Source organism: Mustela erminea, chromosome 16 (assembly GCF_009829155.1).
Source record: "Mustela erminea isolate mMusErm1 chromosome 16, mMusErm1.Pri, whole genome shotgun sequence".
Classification (NCBI taxonomy): domain Eukaryota; kingdom Metazoa; phylum Chordata; class Mammalia; order Carnivora; family Mustelidae; genus Mustela; species Mustela erminea.
Genome location: NC_045629.1, coordinates 63,902,110 through 63,922,054, shown reverse-complemented (window position 1 = coordinate 63,922,054; position 19,945 = coordinate 63,902,110). Strand labels below are relative to the sequence as shown.

At 46.4% G+C, this 19,945-nt stretch overlaps 1 protein-coding gene across 1 annotated transcript in view; it reads left to right on the top strand.

Moving 5' to 3' along the window:
- Positions 1–18,948, top strand: part of EXT1 (exostosin glycosyltransferase 1) — a 281,234-nt gene extending 262,286 nt beyond the window's left edge. The window contains exons 6-11 of the mRNA XM_032316173.1: positions 17–135; positions 1,675–1,770; positions 6,955–7,044; positions 12,715–12,875; positions 15,263–15,434; positions 18,387–18,948. Of these exons, the coding sequence (XP_032172064.1) occupies positions 17–135; positions 1,675–1,770; positions 6,955–7,044; positions 12,715–12,875; positions 15,263–15,434; positions 18,387–18,572 (824 nt within the window). The 3' untranslated portion in view covers positions 18,573–18,948. The remainder of the gene's footprint in view (positions 1–16; positions 136–1,674; positions 1,771–6,954; positions 7,045–12,714; positions 12,876–15,262; positions 15,435–18,386) is intronic.
- Positions 18,949–19,945: the final 997 nt, after the last annotated feature.

Sequence of the window (19,945 nt, the reverse complement as noted above, 5' to 3'; positions counted from 1 at the left end):
CCCGCTTCTGTTTCAGGTTTAAAGCCCCCCTCCAAATTCACTGCGGTCATCCACGCGGTGACCCCCCTGGTCTCCCAGTCCCAGCCAGTGTTGAAGCTTCTCGTGGCTGCCGCCAAATCCCAGTACTGTGCCCAGGTGAGTGGGGGGTGGGGGGCGGACCGCAGCCCCTGCCGTCTCCAGCTCCGCCCACCGGAGCCCCCCCCTTCCCTGCTCCGCGCCCCGGGACTCATTCAGCATCAGGCCCTGTTCCTCCCCTTTCGCTTGTCATGCCTTCCTCCCTTTTCATCAGTGGAGCCAGCGGTTCTTGGAAGTGACATTCAGCGCAGGTAAGGGGAGGGTTACAGAGAGATGTTTCGCTGGGGCAAAGTTGAAACATACATATCAACACAGTCTTTAAAGAATGCGTAAAGATGTTATTTTGTTGTTGTTGTTTTTAATTTTTTTTTAAAGATTTTATTTATTTACTTGACAGAGAGAGATCACAGTAGGCAGAGAGGCAGGCAGAGAGAGGGGAAGGGAAGCAGGCTCCCTCCTGAGCAGAGAGCCCGATGCCAGGCTCGATCCCACAACCCTGATGAGATCATGACCTGAGCCAAAAGCAGAGGCTTTAACCTACTGAGCCACCCAGGCACCCCCATTATTTTGTTTTTAAACATCAGAGTGTTAAAGTAACCTCAGAAATGCCATGGGTGCCCAGAAGACGAAGTTTCAACGGAAGCAGCACACTTGCCGGTGTCAGGAGGTGTCTGCTTTTCTCTCATGGCACCCGTGACTTCAGTATAAAATCAGGAGAAGACTCTATCTATTACAGGATTTTCCCAATCGGTGTCCCTCCCATATGCTTTCCACAGTGGCATTGTGATTTGTAAATCAGGTTGTACAAAAAGGTTTACAAACTTGGAAACAGTTAAAACCTGTTGAAGTATGCCTTTCTAAACCAAACACATTTATCGAGAAGTCACATAAAATTAGCAGCCATTGGGGCACCTGGGTGGCTCAGTGGGTTAAAGCCTCTGCCTTCGGCTCGGGTCATGATCCCAGAGACCTGGGATCAAGTCCCGCATCAGGCTCTCTGCTCAGCGGGGAGCCTGATTCCTCCTCTCTCTCTCTCTCTGCCTGCCTCTCTGCCTACTTGTGCTTTCTCTTTGTCAAATAAATAAATAAATTCTTTAAAAAAAAAAAATTAGCAGCCATTCTGGAGAATCCACATCATGAACTCACCATACCGGTTCCATCTTGGATTCTCTTCTCTCTCCCACAATGCCCGCAGGAGCACTGCTTCCTAGCCAATGTTCCAGAGCTCGTTACCCATTTTTATTTAATTTGGTCATTGTTCCGTTGCTCATCAAACGATGTCAGAATTAAAGAACCTACTTTTTTAAGATTCAGCAACTCTGAAATTGACTTCTTTTCTCCCCAGCTTTCTCCTGCCCCCCTCGATGTAGTTTTTTTCAGGTTACTCTTTTGGTCCTCTCTCTCTAGTTTTTGAGGTGACCAGGTTCTGGAGATGGTGTGTGTGGTGGGGGAGGGGAGCTCTCTTTAAAATTCAAGTTTGAGGTCTGCCTCTCTGCTTTGCTTAGGCCTCTTTCTGTCTCTGAGAGGAAATTGGGGTGGAAGCCTCACTAAAGCCAGCCTCACCAAGCCGAGCCGGCTCATGCCCCTTGTCTCTTTCAGATCATAGTTCTATGGAATTGTGACAAGCCCCTACCAGCCAAACACCGCTGGCCTGCCACGGCTGTGCCTGTCATCGTCATTGAAGGAGAAAGCAAGGTAGGAAGGGGAGGGCAGAACCGCCCTGGGCTGTTAGTTTCTCTGTGGGCGCGGGCTCTAGACGGAGTGTCTGGCTCTGGATTCCTTTTTCTAAAATTATCCGCGTCCCCGAAAAGCCTCAGCTTTGACAGCTGTCGGTTCTCAAATTGGGGAACCGTGGGTCCTAACACCGCCTCTGGAGGGGATCTGTGGTCCCGCATATACTTTCCTTCTCTGACCGTCGGTTTCCTCCTCGTCTACAGAACAGAAGTAATGACACATATCCCTAGGGCTGCTGCTAGGGTACGATGCCTTGAGGGCCTGGCATTAGTGATTCTCTATGAATGATGGGAATCCAGACAAAGCTGCTGATGGCGGTCACGTCTGAGGTTTGTTTAGCTGGTTCGTCCGTGTCAGTTGTGTCTTTCAGAACAGTGGTTCGTCCTTACATTAATCTTGAAGAGGACATCTGTACCTTAATTCCATTTGGGTGTCTCCACCAGGGACGCGCGTGTGCTGCCTAGCTGGTCCCTTGCACATTCTCCAGTTCATTTTGCCTAGAACTGAATGATCTGATCATCTCTCAGCATTAAGGGACTCTGTTTGCTAATGCTTGAAATTCACATTTGAGGCCGTGTGTAACTGGCCTTGGGCAGCCTTGCCAGTCCTGTTCTCTCTCATTGCTTCCCCCACCCAGACCCTGTCCTCTCACCAAATTGGATCACTCACACTTCTTTAAATTGTACTGTGTTCCCTCCTGCCTCTAATTCTCGTCTTTCCCTTTTGCTGTAAGTCTTGACCATCCCTTCTCAAAGCTTTCTCTTTGTTATCAGAATGTCCATGCATTCTTGAAGCCCCTGTTTCCGAGCTACCTCCTTCTTCTGCTCTGGGCAGCCAGGGGTGAGTTCTTTTTTCTCTAGCTTCTGCCCATTGCTTTCTTGTAGATCATATCTGTTGTGAAGAAATTAGCTGCCACTAAGTGGAACAGGTCGGTGAAGCATGTCCTCTAAGAGACATCCTTGGTCAGTACCCGCAAAAGCAGGTCTTGGGAGATGGTCTCTCACCAAGTAAAACATCTTCGAGCCAGAGTAAAATAATATCAGTTAGGGGAAACCATTCAAAAATCATCATTTGGGTTACTACAAGGAGCAATCTCCCATAGTTCAACGTGACGCGGTGAGAATTACAGCTATCAACGTGGGCCAGGGGATGAACATTATCTGTCCATTTCCAACGTATGCCTGGCTGCTCTGCACTGCGCCCCGCGCCGTATGTTGGAACGCCGTGTGCGATGGGACCCAGAAAGCCCCAGCATTCACAGGGGCTGGAGTTGAGCAGCGTGGTTATCCAAGAACTGCTTCGTAAGCATTTCCTGAGTGAAGGTGGGAATTAGAAAATCACCTGCTTCTCAGCATGGATCTTACTTACCCTTACGAAACCCATCTCACTATAGATGTGGTTTCACTAAAGGGATGGCACACAGAAATCTCCTGCCTATGATCCCATATGTCCGTCTCTGCATTGCCAGTGCCCAAGGTCCCAGATCGTGCTCAGGTGGATGCTGTTGACATTGGACTTGGGAATTCATTGTTTGTGTGTGTGTGTGTGTGTGTGTGTGTGCGCGCGCGCTTCCGTGGGTGTCTAGATCTTCTTCTGGTAGATAAATCTTCCTTGGAATATGTCAGGAAATTGAAACAGGGTCTAGTTAGACTGACTGGGAGCAATTCTGACTTCTGTTGTTAGTATTGCATTTTTACACACAGATTCAAGGACTGATTTTTTTTACTTTGATTCTGTGAGTAGTCCCAGTTTCTTTGTGTACAAGATGGGGGCTCGAATAGACATAGCTTGTAGGAGACTTCACATTCGCCCAGCCGTATCGATCTTTTCTCGGCCTTTTGGCTAAGATCAAGTGGCGTACATTCTCCCAGCCATAGCGGTGTCTGGGCTTCTGGCCATTTGCTGGGTCCTGGACTCCACGTTGGCCGCTGATTCCAGGGGGCCATTCCTCTTGCCTCACTCTCACTGCCCTGGGACTTACCACCTAGTAAAGCATTTGCGTTTAATGAAGTATTGCTTTAGGCTCTGTTTTTTTGGGAACCTTGGCACAGACTTGGGCCCTTTTGGAGGAGTTGGTGAGACAGTGCATTACAGGTGCTTAGCCCTGGGCCTGTGAGGCACCCAGGAGACACCAAATGTCCACTACTCTTCTGGGAGGCACTGGAACGTTACAGTTTGTATCATGGGCTCAAAAATGAGTTATTTAAGTCTCTGTGCCTCAGTTCCCTTTAGTAAATGGAAGCAATCATAATACCTAAAACAGGATTGCTAACAGATCAAATGGCACAACACTAGACTTGGAAATGTACTCAGAAGTGTGGATACATACAGTGGGTGGTGGATACAAGTTAACTCTTCCTGTGCTTTGTATAATTACTTAGGGATATTTCTCATATTCCCCATTAGACAATAAACTTCGTGCATCTTGGTCATTTTCTATCCATGTTTGCTAATTCTAGAAGGGGTTGAGCTGGTATATGGTAGCTAAATATTTCTTACATGAGCTAAGAAGCAAAACCCATTTCACTCAGGATTGACTTTCTGAGTACACCAGTTCCTTTTTGTTAAACCATCAACTTTCGGAATGTGGCTGAGGCAGGGTATTTGGAAGAGAGTGTCTAATTCAACACTAGAATTGGAAGTGGCTGGGTGATGGGCTCCTAACCTCTGTTGATAAAGCAGGTTCAGAAAAAGGAAATGGATCCTTTTATGAAACCAGCAGTTGGGAGCGTAATGGGGAGGAAGTCATAGGTCCTGCTCTTTCCCCATTGTATGTACATTTCCATATCTAGCCTTGAGTTTGGAGTGGATTGTTCGCTGCTTTGGCTGCAAAATTCTGTTTTGAATTTATAGGCCTTGTCTGTGCAGCTCTCCCCCATAGACTTAACAAGGGAAAGGTCAGGGCATCACTAAGCTGGCAGCTAATGGTTTCTGTGTTAGTCGGCAGACATGTAAACAGTATCAGGAGAGTTGCTTTGGGCTGAGATTTCTGAGCACCGTGTATATGGGGTTGCTGATCGCTTTATATTTTATTTCATTTTGAAAGCCTGAGAAAGGAAAAGAAAACTTGACCCAGCTGACAGATGTGTAGGAGCAGACCCTGGAGCCATTTCCGCTGTAGATACATCCCTGGAGCTCCCAGAGATGGAAAATAGTGGGCACTTCCCATCCTTTAATGTCAGAAGCCCTCCAGTAGCTTCGCGGGCGTGGAAATGGAATCTCATAGGTCAGCTGTCTTGTTGTTGTAAATACAAGCTTGAGCTTCTTGGGGCTGGGGGTCCTCAGATTTGTGGAGAGCATACCCTGGGCAGCCTGGTTAAGGGTCTTCCTTTCCTCTTTGTCTCCCGTGTCTAACTGCTGCCTTCCTTGACCTCTGTGCCTTGAGAGGGGGTGGCAAATGTGCCTTTTCTCTCGGCCTCCAAGTGCGAATGTAGAGAGGCTATTGTAACTGTTGATAAAACTTCCAGAGGGAATATGAGGTTGCCTGATGTTCCCCCCGACCATTCACTTTTTTTATTTTATTTTATTTATTTGAGAGAGAGACACAGTGAGAGAGCATGAGAAGGGAGGTCAGAGGGAGAGGCAGACTCCCCATGGAGCTGGGAGCCTGATGTGAGACTCAATCCCAGGACTCTGGGACCACGACCTGAGCCGAAGGCAGTCGCTTAACCAACTGAGCCACCCAGGCGCCCCGGGCGCCCCCACCCCCGGTTCACTTTTGAGGTGCTTCTCGAACCTGAGACAGGTGTCACATAGTGGCAGACATGCTCTACAGAACCTCTCCAATGGGGATGAAATGCCGGTGGGTTCATCCTGAGCAAGACACCAAACTTTCTATGCCTTAGCTTGCTCAGCCGTAAAATGGGTTTATTATAAAGGAGAAACATGATAATGTGTATAAAGAACTTGGAACATGCCTGGCACATAGGAGATGTTTTTCCAATGTTAGTTCTTACCATTGTCAGGGTTAGTCATTCTGCAGTACGTTCAACACAGAGGCTCAAGGTGTGACGGTCACAGAGAAGTCTCTCCAATCTTTTTTTTTTTTTTTAAAGATTATTTATTTGAGAGAGAGAGAGAACACGAGCAGGGGGAGGGGCAGAGGGATAGAGAGAGAGAATCCGAAGCAAATTCCACACTGAGCACAGAGCCCCAGGTGGGGCTCGATCTCAAGACCCTAAGATCCTGACCTGAGCTGAAACTGAGAGTCAGACGCTTAACCGACTGCTCCGAAGTCTGTCTGTTCTTAATTTTTCCAGTGGGTCCTCTCATCCCCAAAGCCCTCGCCCTGGACACACCCTCACCATGCCTTATGCTGGAGTTACCAAACTTTATTCATATACTACCTACACGGTTTGCTAAATCCATATACCACATGTGCTATTTTGTATTTAGTATTTGGCTATAAGTCGGCTTGCTTTTCGTCTCAGTGAAGTGATTTTTAAATAACTTGACTACTACTTGGTCCTGCTGTAGCTGCGGATACAGGCGTGTATATTTTTTTCTACTCTATGCTAACATCGATAACGAGAATTTTTGTAAATGTTTTTCTACACACCTCCTAAAACAACACGGACTTCCAGTGGCGTGTACGCCGCACTTGGGCTCACAGCTCCATCCGTCCATTCTCTCCGGGCCTCAGAGTGCCGGTTCTCTCCCCTGTGCCTTCATATCCGCTGAGCCCTGTTTCTGCCTCACTTCCGTTTAAATCTGGTGAATTCCTGTCCATCCAGTCCTACTCCAGTGTCATTTCTTCTGTAAGGCCTCCATCTGCCCTTGCAAGCAGCTGGCCGCTGCACCTTCTGCTTCCCTGGTATTGTCTACACAGCAGACTAGGACAGACCATCTGCATCTGGACGTCTCTGTGGCGTGTGAGCTCCTCTGAGACCAGAGAATATGTCTTCCTCACCTTTGTGTACTCCCTTTGATTAGCAAGGTGTCTGTACACAGTAGGCGCCCAGTAACGGTAGAACAAATGGCTCCACACTGATGGGAAATGGACGTCTTCAACATTGAGGGGGGACGTGGTGGCAGAACATTCTTTTCGAAGGTGAGGATGGGGGACTTTTCCTGAAAACAGGTCTCTAAGTTTACCTCTCTTTTCCCTCATGCCTTCCCTGCTGCCTCCTTTCCGCCCGCTCCCAGGTTATGAGCAGCCGTTTCCTGCCCTACGACAACATCGTCACAGACGCCGTGCTCAGCCTCGATGAGGACACTGTGCTTTCAACCACGGAGGTAAGCTCCCCCGCCTGAGGAGGGGGGGGGGGTCTTCAGGCAGTTGCCCCAGGCCCCAAGGTGCTAGCGCTTATTTTGCCCAGGCCATGACCACTTGAAAACCTTTTTCAAAACTTACTATGGAGGGTCGCCTGGGTGGCTCAGTGGGTTAAGGCCTCTGCCTTCGGCTCAGGTCATGATCCCAGGGTCCTGGGATCAAGTTCCGCATCGGGCTCTTTGCTCAGCTGGGAGCAAAGCTTCCCCCTCTCTCTCTGCTTCCCTGTCTGCTTACTTGATCTCTGTCTGTCAAATAAAGAAATAAAATCTTAAAAAAAACAAAACTTCCCACGGAGTCGGTTATAATGAACCCAGTTCCTATGAGTGCCTCGCCACCACCTGGCTCCCGGAAGAGGGCATTTTCCCCTCCCTTATCTCTGCTAATTGGCTCCTCGTTTGCATGGCTGTCCCTGACCTCTCCCTCCGGCCTGCCCTCCTTTTGTTCTAAACAGCACAGCAGAACCCAGAAGGGTAGGGGGGCACCTGCTTAGCGTCATCTTGAGACCGCGGCGCAGAGCAAACAGCCCGTCCTTCCCCAGTGATCTGAATGCCCGTGGCTGTGTGCTGCCTTTCTGTCCCGGGTTCTGATGGCAGCCTCTCTGCTCAGTTTGAAGTGCTCATTTTCTTTCACCCACACGAGAGCAAACGGTTGTACTTCAAGACTGAGACAGGAGACCCCTGCTGTTTCAGGGGTTCAGGTATTTGTGCCAAACATAAGATTGCACAAAGAACGTGTGATTGAGGAGGAGAGAGAGGAGGAGATAGAATGATAGGAAACCAATTTTTACAGCTCGAAGGAGTATTGATTCTCAGAAACCTCACTGTAAACCATCGAGGGGACCAAAGACAGTTAGTTCTATAAAAATGTTGTATATCCAAAATGCGTTATTAATGGTGGCTGCTGAAAAGCGTGGCGTCCGAGCTACTGGTAGCTTTCCCTTTCTTTTCCCCTCTTATTCATCATCATTTTCTCTTCTATTTGAACCTCTTCGCTTACCAGCGTGCCCTTTCCTGGACGCCAGCCCACGTGGCTGGCACTTCGTGTCTACCTAGGCTAACAGTCCCACCGTCTCCTTCTCGAAATTCACAACGTTCTGTGCAGGACAAAAATGCCCTGGGCCTCCCCTGGGTAGAATGCTTTCTCTGCAGCCCAGGCTCTGTACACACTCAGTGAATGAATGACTGAAGGGCTGCACGCTGTGGGAGCTAAAGTGTGGATGTGCAGCCAGTAGTGCCCAGCGCAGGTCCGCAGGAGAAAGGGGTTCGGAGTCGGGGGGGTGGGGAGAAGATAGGTTTCGTGTTCAGAGGGAACGGCAGCCAGGGACTGCGGGGTGGGGGACACTCCAGCTGACACGTTTCTGCTGCCTCCTGCCAAGGGAGCGGGCATCCGAGGAGCACATTCACTCCCCAAGTACCTGTCAGGGAATCTCTGTGTTCTAGTCTCGGTGCCGGGCTACTTTGACGACACCATTCCTGCCCGCCGCCCTCCGCGTCCTAGCGGCACTCGGCATTCAGGTCAGGTGATTCCAGCAAAGGGATTTCAGATGACTTAGGAGGATGGAATTAAGGACCTCGAGGTACCTGGAGACTGGCCAGAAAAGGCAGCAGCTCCCACCCCCAGCTCTGAAGGAAATTAGTGCTTCAGAGTCCCTGAGTGTTGGAACTGGGGACCTGCCCTACGGGACCTGTGACCACGGAGGGATGTGGTGACTGCCCGCAGTTCTGGTGTCAGACCCGGAGAGGGACAGGGGGAGAAATACTCCGGCCGCTCGCTCCCTGTCCCACCTCCGTTTTCCTGCAGGTGATTCCCAGTGACCTGACCCGGTCCGCCAGCAGCCTGTCAGGAAGCCTGGGCTGTGCCGTCCACAGCCTTCCGAAGTAGGCCTTGGCGGGAAACACAGGGAGAGTAGCTCATCGCCAGAACAGGACAGTGATGGCATATATTTAAGTCCTTTTCCCATGACGTTAGGTCCTCATGTAGCTTATGTCTTCCCCTGGGCAGAAAGGAGGCAAGCAGTCCCCCCTCGAGAGTAGTGTTTTCCCCCCGTCCCACAGTCAGATCTCTGTGATGTTTCCATGGGGCGGGTGAATTTCTTCACCAACACCAGCCATTCCAGCCGCTGGGTACGTGCTGGGAGGAACGTGTGACCTCTATGAAGTAATTAGAAGGCAGTGTGGATGGAAAGCGATATGTAGATTTAAGAGGCTGGTGGTCTGCTTCGATTTTGCCTGCTGATCCTGGAGTGATCGTTCACGTAAGATGGCCAAGGACAGAGGACTTGTCCTTTTTTTAAGTGAATAGATGGTGGTTCATTTTATTTCCTCTCTAAGGAGTCTCCGCTTGTTTAAATGCCTCTCTGTAGCGTTAAAGGGTAGATTTTTAAACAGCATTCTGTAAAGGGTATTAGATATAGTTGGTCGCAGTTATTTACATTTATCTGGATTGCTGCAAACTCTCAAAAGAAAACAGATGTTGGTTTTTAAGAGAAAAGGCTGTGAGCTGACCTGTGCCTCCTTTGATGTGTTAATGATCTTTGGGAAAGCAGAACTATCACAAGAATCGGAGTTTTATCTGAATTTACTTTTGAGTTCTTTTGAAATGACTTGAAACAGCTTTGAGATAGTAAGAAATTCATGTGATGAAAAAAAACCCCATCGGGTTCTCTAGGAGTTGCCAGGGCATGTGTTTCCTTTTCAAAGAACCATGGAAAACCCCAAAGAGCGCTGACAACCAGGCTGATTGTTTGACGATGGGCTGCGTGAGATGCCATCCCATCGAGTCCCAGTGATGGCGTGTGGGTTATCACAACCCAATTTCCATCTTCCGGCAAACATTGTCCACTCCCCTGCTGCTGACTTTGAGATGCCCTGTGCCCCAACAGATCTTCTTCTTCTTCTGCTTCCCCTCCTCCTCCTCCTCCTCCTCCTCCTCCTCCTCCTCCTCCTTCTTCTTCTTCTTTTTTTAAAGATTATTTATTTATTTATTTGACAGACGGAGATCACAAGTAGGCAGAGAGGCAGGCAGAGAGAGAGAGGGAAGCAGGCTCCCTGCTGAGCAGAGAGCCCGTTGCGGGGCTCGATCCCAGGACCCTGAGATCATGACCTGAGCTGAAGGCAGAGCCTTTAACCCACTGAGCCACCTGGGTGCCCCCCAACAGATTTCCTTAACGTATTTTCCAACACCCTACCTTTTTTCTGAATGTTCCATTTGGGAGGAGGGCAAACTATAGTCTTAAGGCTCTCTTATCTTGAGTTAGAGGGCCAAACTAAATTTTCATAAAAATTTGAATATGTGACTGTTCACAAAAACAGTGACTTCTAGACCCAAAGGATTCAGAGATAAAAGGACCTTCTCACAGATCCCTCAGGCCAGGGTTCCTGAAGGATAGTGTGTGCCCCGTAGTTTTGCATGGGTCATCACAAGCATATTTCAGTGATTATATTTACTGTTTGTTAGAAAACAATATAGCCAGCAACCAAACCTGTGGTTTCACTGACAGGTTTACCTAGGATGAGGCTAATGGGGGTGGGGGGGCGAACATGGGTAGTTGAAAGAACAATAGGAAAGAACTGATTGTATGGTGTGGGAATGTGGCAAAAATGGAATGGTGTTGTGCATATGGTGAAAGCTTGGGGACCAGTGATCTTGGCTGATTTGCTTCATTCTTTTAATTGAGGTGACATTCACAACATGAAATTAACCATCTTAAAGTGAATAATTGAGTGACATTTACTGCATTCACGATGATGGGCACTCATTAGTTCTGTCTTATTCAAAAACATTTTCATCACTCTAAAAGGAGACCCATATCCACTTATCAGTCCCCTCCCTAGCTTTTAGAACCGCGCATCCGGTTTTTTTGTTTTTTTTGGTTTTTGTCTCCGCGGATTCCCTTCTTCTGGGCATTTTCTACAACATGTGGCCTTTTGTGGGTGGTTTCCTTCAGCATGCTGTTTGCACTGCTCATCCCGTATTCTCAGTATTTCATTGCTTCTTGGAGCTGAATGATACTCCGTCATATGGACATACCATGGTTGGTTTATGTATTTGTCAGTTAATAGAACCTGGGTGGTTTTCACTGTTGGCTGTCGCGAAGGGTTATTGTTTTTCAACCTCTGGGAGGTAGGAACCGGACTTGGCACCATCACTACGTTCTCATCCACCATCACAGCGCCACAACTGGGAATATTTATGGAATAAATGAAATTTCCATCTGCATTGCTTATGGAGAAGAGATAAGGAAGTTTGCAGGCTGAATGTGTAACCTGTATAAGAGTTCAGTTGTTCTCAGTACTGTAGCAACAGTTAATATGGAGACTGCGGTCACAGTATGTGCCAACTTTGAAGCCAGGTGGCTTGGTTTAAATCTTGACTCTGCCACTTAACTAGTTCAGGAAAGTCACTTAAACCTCCATATGCCTTAGCTTCCCTCTCTGTACATTGAGACTATAAAATTACCTACTTCACAGGCTTATATTGTGAGGAGTACACGAGTTAAGATGTTTAAGTACTGTAACCAGAGTATTACATACATGAATATGAGCATTCTATGATTGCATTGTTACTGTTTTACTCTTCACTGTTTTGTTTCTGTTTTACTTACTGTGTACTTCTTTGTCATTCATCAATCACAGCAAGTCCAAAATTTGCTCGCACATTTGAAAACAGATTATTTGCTAATTATAAATGTCATTTTTGAGCAGCTTGAGAAGTACCTACTTCGGGTTCTTATAAGCACTGGGCAGTCACTTACCTGCATTGCCTTTAAAAAATCTTGTGTTGGGGCACCTGGGTGGCTCAGTCGGTTAGGCATCTGCCTTCATCTCGGGTGATGATCCCAGGTCCTGAGATCGAGCCCCGCATTGGGCTCCCTGCTCAGTGGGAAGCCTGTTTCTCCCTCTCCCTCCGCCGCTCCCCCTGCTTGTGCTCTCTCGCTCGCACACTCACTCTCTCAAATAAATACATAAAATCTTTTTTAAAAAAATAAAATAATCGTGTGGCTTTGCTTGGTCTCTTCCCCACTTACTCTTCGTGATTTTTCATCGTGGATGCTTTTTCTAGATCTCCTTTTTACTGAGCATCTTCCAACGCTACGATAGCTGCTCTGAATTCCTGTTCGAACTTGTGTGGTTTTTAAACGTCTTTTCTCTTGCTCTTAAAAGGATGCTTTTATTTTAGTCACTTCAGCTTCGCTGTATGCTAGTCATGCCGCCTGCTGTCTGTTCACGCTCTGGATGTACATAGGAAATCTCCCGTTTATAAAACAGATGCGTTTGTGCCTCGCGTGAATCAGCGGTCACGTGCACCCCGGACGGGAAGGAGGGAAGCCAGCAACTGCTTTTTCGACTTGTGTTTTTGCTTGAACAAACTAGATTCTAAAGGACATATCAGCAGTTTCTTTTCTTCTTTCCTTTCTGCACTAATCTGAAGTTTCTTCAACAGAAAACATTAAAATGTACATAATTACGGGGCAAAATGTCAAGCAGTCAGTTTAATTTGCTGATGAATACACGGAATTAATGTTTCGCAACAGTCCTGGGATTTCGCATCACGAATTAGCAGGGGGAAGGTAATGTTTTGTTGACATTTGTTAACACTGTTGATTGCTTGTTTGGCTTGTGTTCTGCCTGCAGGTGGATTTTGCCTTCACCGTGTGGCAGACCTTCCCCGAGCGGATCGTGGGGTACCCCGCGCGCAGCCATTTCTGGGATAACTCTAAGGAGCGGTGGGGGTACACGTCCAAGTGGACAAACGACTACTCCATGGTGTTGACGGGAGCTGCTATTTACCACAAGTGAGGAGTTCAGATGTCCCGCGCGTCGACTTTTACCTAGCTCCTTCTCTCATAGCTTCTGGCTGTTGCATAAAGAGGACCTTGGGCCAGGGCTCCTTTACAGCATTAACAGAAATTAGTTTGCTTCACTGTTCACGTTCTGTCAGGGTGGCCAGTTCTGTCAGGGTGGCCAGCATGTGTCGTTGAAACCAATAAAACCCCCTGGCTCACGCATTTCCAGAAATAATGGTAGAGAAACATCTTCAGGTTGTCTGGAGTTGGACACACTCACGTGTATTGAGTAACTGAACATTGAGTATAACAGCAACAAAAGGACATACTTCATTGTGCAGCCCCAGGCGTTATTCTAAGTGCTTGGGATTTACCATAGAGTTTAAAAAAATTTTTTTTTTTTTTTTTTTGCCTAAGTAGGTTTTCCATTCCAACAAGGGAAGGACACGATATTCATAATAATTCTGTAATAGGTTAAGGGGGTGAGTTATAGAGTAGAAAGGCAAAGTCGAGCAGGTCAAAGATCATGAATGGTGAAGGTAAAGGGGAGGTGTGAGGGTGGCCAGTAATCCCCACTGAACAGGTGAGATCAGAACAGAGACTTGAAAGAAGGAGAGGAAATCATCCAGGAGGATTTTTGTAGGAAGAGTGCTCTAGCATAGCGAACAGCGGAGCCATACTGTTGGATAAATGCCCTGAACCAGAGGGCTGGAGGAACAGCAGGAAGCACCAATGTGCTGAGCGTGGAATGAGCAGAAAGCGGGAGAGAGGGGTCATGGGGCCCCACATGGCAGGACCTCGCTGCCCATGGTGACGACTTCCCTCCCCTTTGAGTGCCGTGGGAGCCAGTATAGGGCTCTGAGCAGAGTGGAGACATCTTTTCTATATTTTAGGGATCCACGCTGGGTGCTGTGTTGAGAGCAGACTCTATGGGGGGCAGTGTAGAAGCAGGGAGACCTATTAGGAGGTGATTGAGATCTAGGCAAAAGATGATGGCACCTGGGAGCCAGAAGTGGTAAGTAGTGATCGGATTGTGGGGTGTTTTGAAGATGCTTTAACAGATTGGATATAGAGTTTGATGGTTCAGGGTTTTTTTGGTTTTGTTTTGTTTTGTTTTGTTTTGTTTTTGACCTAAGGAACTGGAAGGATAGAGAGGCCATCCAGAGATGGGGAAAGCCCTTATGGGTGGATTTAGGTATTCGGGAAAATACAGGAATTCAGTCTTGGGCATGTTGAGACATCCGGAAGGGTATGTTGGAAAAACAGGAGGGTTGGAGATACACACTTGGGAGTTGTTGGAATATATTTGGTGTTTAAAGCCAGGGAACTTGGGTAAGACTGCCAAATTAGTGAGTGTAGATGGTTAGCGGTACTGACTCAGTCATTTTCATCCATTCTTCTGCCTAGTCTTTTTTAGTAAAGAATAGAGAATCTTGCTATCTCAGGGACAGAGTTGGAATGTATAAGGAATAAGCATTTAGGTGGGCTGAATCTTGATCTTAAGACGCTACCTCTGGGCGCCTGGGTGGCTCAGTGGGTTAAGCCGCTGCCTTCGCTCAGGTCATGATCTCAGGGTCCTGGGATCGAGTCCCGCATCGGGCTCTCTGCTCAGCAGGGAGCCTGCTTCCTCCTCTCTCTGCCTGCCTCTCTGCCTACTTGTGATCTCTCTCTCTGTCAAATAAATAAATAAATAAATAAATGAAAATCTTTAAGACGCTACCTCTTAAAAGTGCATTGTTCCCCCTTTCTTCTCTGCCACTAACACTCTGTAGATGTGATTCCTTCAAGTTATTTTTCCTATATGTAAATGCTATTATGTTCCCTCTTAAAAAAAAAAAAAAAAAAGAGAGAGAGAGAGAGTAGAGTAAGAACTAATTCAACTTAATTTTGGGTCCTCCATAATGATTGACCATCAGATTAACTAGGATTTTGCTCTAACAGTATAAAAGTAATATGGTTTATAGCCCACAGAAGTGGAATAGTATAGTATAGGGTAGTATTGAATATGGTTCTGATTAAGCCAGTAGTTAGGATATACCGATTACATGTAAGTAACTTCTCGGTTTCTGACCAACCACGCTGATATTGAAGTCGGGCTGGCCAACCAGTGTCTCCATTTGTGTGGCCCTCTTGTGCCTTCTTTACTTATCTGCGAAGCAAGGATATTTATAGTACCTGTATCATAGGTTCCTTGTGGGGATTATAGGGGACATTCCTTGCAAAGCAGTTTCGAACATCACCTGGCATATAGTACGGACCAGGTAAGTGATGGCTGTTGCCATCATCATCCATGATGTGTTTAGGCAATCAAACAATAAGTATAGGTTTCCTGCCAAAGAAGACCACCTGTGATTATACAATAACGGACACCTCTGAAACCTGTCTGACTTTTACAGATATTATCACTACCTGTACACCCATTACCTGCCAGCCAGCCTAAAGAACATGGTGGACCAACTGGCCAACTGTGAGGACATTCTCATGAATTTCCTGGTGTCTGCTGTGACAAAATTGCCTCCAATCAAAGTCACCCAAAAGAAGCAGTATAAGGAGACAATGATGGGGCAGGTAAGACTGGAACTCTCCTTCCCTGCTTTGCTCGAGGCTGGTTCAGCCTGAGGTAAGGAGGGCTCACTGCTCCTCTAGGAAGGAAAATGAGGGAATTTTAAGAAATATCTAAAAGCCCCAAGGGAGATATGTTTGGCACGTGAATGATTGGGAAGATGTAAGTCAAGGGTATCTTGCTGTCGAGAATGTAAAAGCTCTCATGTGGCATGAGAAATATCAACCTTCTCCAGAATGTAAGACCAACAAAGAATTTACGTGAATTTATTGTAGGGGCTTGATTTGGTGAAGAGCTCATAGTATTGTCCTCAACACAGTCTTCTGGTGGTTGCCTCTTGAGTTGGGTGAGCATCTTGGTGACGGACCAGGAATCACAGTCCTTGATTTTCCCCTAGAACTAGCACAGAGGAGTATACACAAGTCGGCTATCCCCTGATGAGTGGGCTCATCTGCAAAATGGACATGGTAAAAATTGACCTGACAGGGTTGCGATACCAAAGTATCAAAACTTGTACAAGTATCAGAACTTGTATGAAAGTAAAATATTGTTGTCACATAGGTTTCGTACTAAAGACACTTGGCAAGGAAATACTGTAAGTCATTTAGTGTTAGAGACGGAAGTGGGAGTTGAATCCCAGGCTCTGTTCCTTCCACGGCTCCTTATTTTATACCCCCACTCCTGTATCAGGCTGATCTGGGTATGCCTAGGCTCAGCCACCTTCATTCGTCTTGGACAAAGCCTGCTTCTATATAAGAAGACATAAAAAACCTGTAGACCGTTTAGATCCACCCAAGTTAAATCATGGAGAATGCAACAGCATTCGAGTCAGCCCGGAAGGACGTACTTGAGGGTTTAATCAGTTTAGTTCTTTGGGGTTTTCCATGTGCCTTGTTCCAGTCATTATTGAAAATCATGATCAGATCTAGCTTTGGCAAAGGGAAACTTAGCCGGACCTCATGTTAACACAATTGATGGATTTTCATTCACTAAATTTAGGAAGAGCAGAAATCTTGCAGGATCTTAAGTTTAGAGAATTTTCTAATTCAGTGTTTACAAACGTGTACGGATTATGGGGCCCTGGCCCAGATGCTGGTTATAACATAGCTGCTGTCCTTAATGAGCAATGAGTCTAGTGGAAAATTCTATTTCCCTCTAACTACTAAAAGAACAGGCAAGAGGATTTACAAGAATTTTTCACCTTTAAGGCTAACAGACTATTCCAACTCAAGCAAGATGTATTGAGTGGCTACTGTGTGCCCAGACATTTTTCTCTGTGTCATTTAAGGACGCAGCATTCCTTTAATATTGTTTGCTCAGAGAGTTCTGTGAACTTCCCTGAGGTTATACACTCATTAGGAGTGAAACTCTGATAACACATGGTTCCTCAGGAATTTATTCTATATTGTTTTCATAGATTTGCCCAATTCTACCAAACCAGTATTTCACATATTTTGGGACAAACCTAAATTTAGCCTTAGATGTAACTCGATGTGTCTAGTTAGATATGTACTGTATGTACCCCGCTTTTCTGTTATGCATGGATGATGTATGACTGGCTAAAGGAGATCCTGTGTAATAAGACTATGTTTTTATTACGTGGGAAATATATCTTCTCTCATGCGTTGGTTGACCCAAAATAAACGTTAAAATCTACAGGCAAAAAATGATCCTCAGATGATTCAAAATTCTTTTTCTTTCTCTTTTTTCCCCCCATCTGTAAAAGAGAATAAGGATAAGCGTAAACTCTTGACACTGGTCCATTTGCATATGTATGCACTTGCCTGTGGATAGGGAGCCTGGCCCCATACCAACTTAGGAACAAAATGAGGTCCCTTTGGGACTGAGTGCTCTGATACGCACTCATCTGGTTAGCTTAATTAGGAACTTTCTCTGGCTTACCAAGTAGCATTCTCTTAGTATGAACGGTAAAGGATGGAACCTGAGCTCTGCCCCCTTTCTAGCCTTAAGTAAGAGTAACGTAAGTTCCTGGCCCCTGCTTCCTTGTCTGTGCGATGAGGATGGTGTTAGCCCACTGGGGAGGTCACTTGACCAGGTGGCTGTGATGAGGCTCAGACGAGCTTCACGGAAGCACTTGACAAGCAGTGTTTTGTTTGTTATTCTGCTGCTCAGAGGTAACTTGACATTCGTATTTGCCTTCAGTGGTTCCCTTCAAGCATGTTGACACTTAACGGTTTTTAAGTGACTCTGAGTGATTCGCACAGTGAAATGTACCTTCCTATGAAAGCATTTTCCAACAGTGCATGAGAATAAAAACACCTTGAACACACACACATGCATATAAACATCATTGTACAGTTGCCTATTGATAAAGGAGTCTGGCGGGGGGGTGGTTCCCCCCCAAATCGGGTAGCTTCCTTTTTCTTTATTTCATAAAAATGTGGTTTGAACGACATGATGCTTATTTAAATTTCAGCACTCAAGTTATTTAAGGCTTTCTTTTAATGCAGTGTCCTCTACATGATCTCAAAATATTTAACCAGCCTTAAGGCAAACACAGAGAGCTAAAGAGATGGTAGCCATCATTTCTGCTTATCCAGAATCAACCAAGTAAACCGGAAGGTTTTAGAAAACTGTCTTCGAACCATAAACACATTGTGAGTCATAGTATTTGTTCACAGGTACAAAGAGAAGTTTTATGTGTACTGACCCTAGGAGTCGAGGCTCAACTCGTAAATCATTCCCAGACTGGAGAATCAGTCTGTGTGGAGCTTTGTTTGTATGTTTTTAACGTCAAGGAATGTAGCGTATCTTGGGAAAACCTGGCAAGGCTGAAACTCACGATTGGTGCTTGCGTCTTCCCCTGTGCCTGGGAAGGCCGGTCCAGACCCCGAGCTCTGCTGCTTGCCCTTGAACCTGACTTTGGTTATCTGCAGCGTTCGCATCGTACCTTGCACATCTCTCATTGTCTTCCTGGTTTGTCTCCCTTTCCCCAGACTTCTCGGGCTTCCCGCTGGGCTGACCCTGACCACTTTGCCCAGCGACAGAGCTGCATGAATACGTTTGCCAGCTGGTTTGGCTACATGCCGCTGATCCACTCGCAGATGAGGCTCGACCCTGTCCTCTTTAAAGACCAGGTCTCTATTCTGAGGAAGAAATACCGAGACATTGAGCGACTTTGAGGAATCCAGCCAAGTGGGGGAGGGGAAGCGAGAAGGGACGGGGTCAAGCTGCTCTCTCTTCCCAGTGCAGATCTGCTCAGCAGCGGAGCCAGATTGTGCCAAGTATCCAAATAATCTAAGATGAACAGAATGACAAAAAAAGAAGAAGGAAAAAAAGAAAAAAAAAAAATAGGCCAATGAAAATTCGACTCCTGGCTCCGGGGACTGCACAGGACTGCTCCAAACTCACCTCACTGGCTTCTATGTCCCAAGACTAGGTTGTGTACAGTTTAATTATGGAACATTAAATAATTATTTTTGAAATGATTGCTATGCAGGTTTAAACTTTTTTAATGATCAAAACTATTAAAAACCAGAGTTCTTTCTTTAATCAAAATTGTGTTGGTTGTGAATATTTCAAAGCTGCTCCTCTTCTTCCCACAAACATCCTTGCCATTGGTCATGCCGGGTCTCCTGCGGCTACAGATGCTCAGCCTTCATGGAAGACCCAGGAAGTCACTCCACCCAGTGTCAAGAAATGACCAGGCATAAGTTAAGACAAGGGCACTTTGTTCCACTTTGCCACTTTGAATTTGCAGACCCACTTGAATTTCTGTCTCTAATATGTTGCTGCATGAGAGAAGGTGTTATGACCTCCAGGTAGACAGGGGTAACAGAAAACTTTACGTCTCAGAGAGACAGGTGGGATCATCTTTTGCCTTGCGGGGCGGTGGGGAAGAGTTAGGACTAAGAAGACACTAGGGTGATTAAGAATGTTCAGTTTACACAAGGAAACATCCAGAAAACCCACCAGCATTTTAGTGAGGTGGAGGTATCTACCCACAGCAGAAACCCAAGGCTCTTCAGGGATGTGGGCTCCATTATGCCTTGAACCATTGGCACAGGGCTGCTCAGCGCTGGTGGAAGGCTTTGGTTTAGAGACAGAGGGACCGTGAAGCTGTCAGTGGCAGACCAGGAGTCATGAGACAAGCTCTTCATCTTTGTGCAAACCTCGAGTTTCAGAGGCATCTCTGTTGAGAAAGCAGTACTCACGTAGAAATTCTCCCTCTTGAGTGCGAGCATTGCTGAGGAGTCCCCAAGGGTGGACCTCGCCACTGGAATCCTGAGACCACTTTGGGTCAAGGCTTGTTTCCAGCAAGATCTTGGCAAACAAAAGAATCAGAAACAAATGTGACTACCGTTTTCTGTCGCTTTATTTAAATCTTTGGGGAAGCCCCGTTGTGCTTCTTGTTAAAAAGAACATTTCTATCCCTAAAAAGGCTGCTTTGAGTTTCTGATGATTGTAAAACTGCAAGTATAAACAGGAAAAAAAAAATATATCTATACACACACACACACACACACACACACATATCCCTTAACTCCCTTGTAAA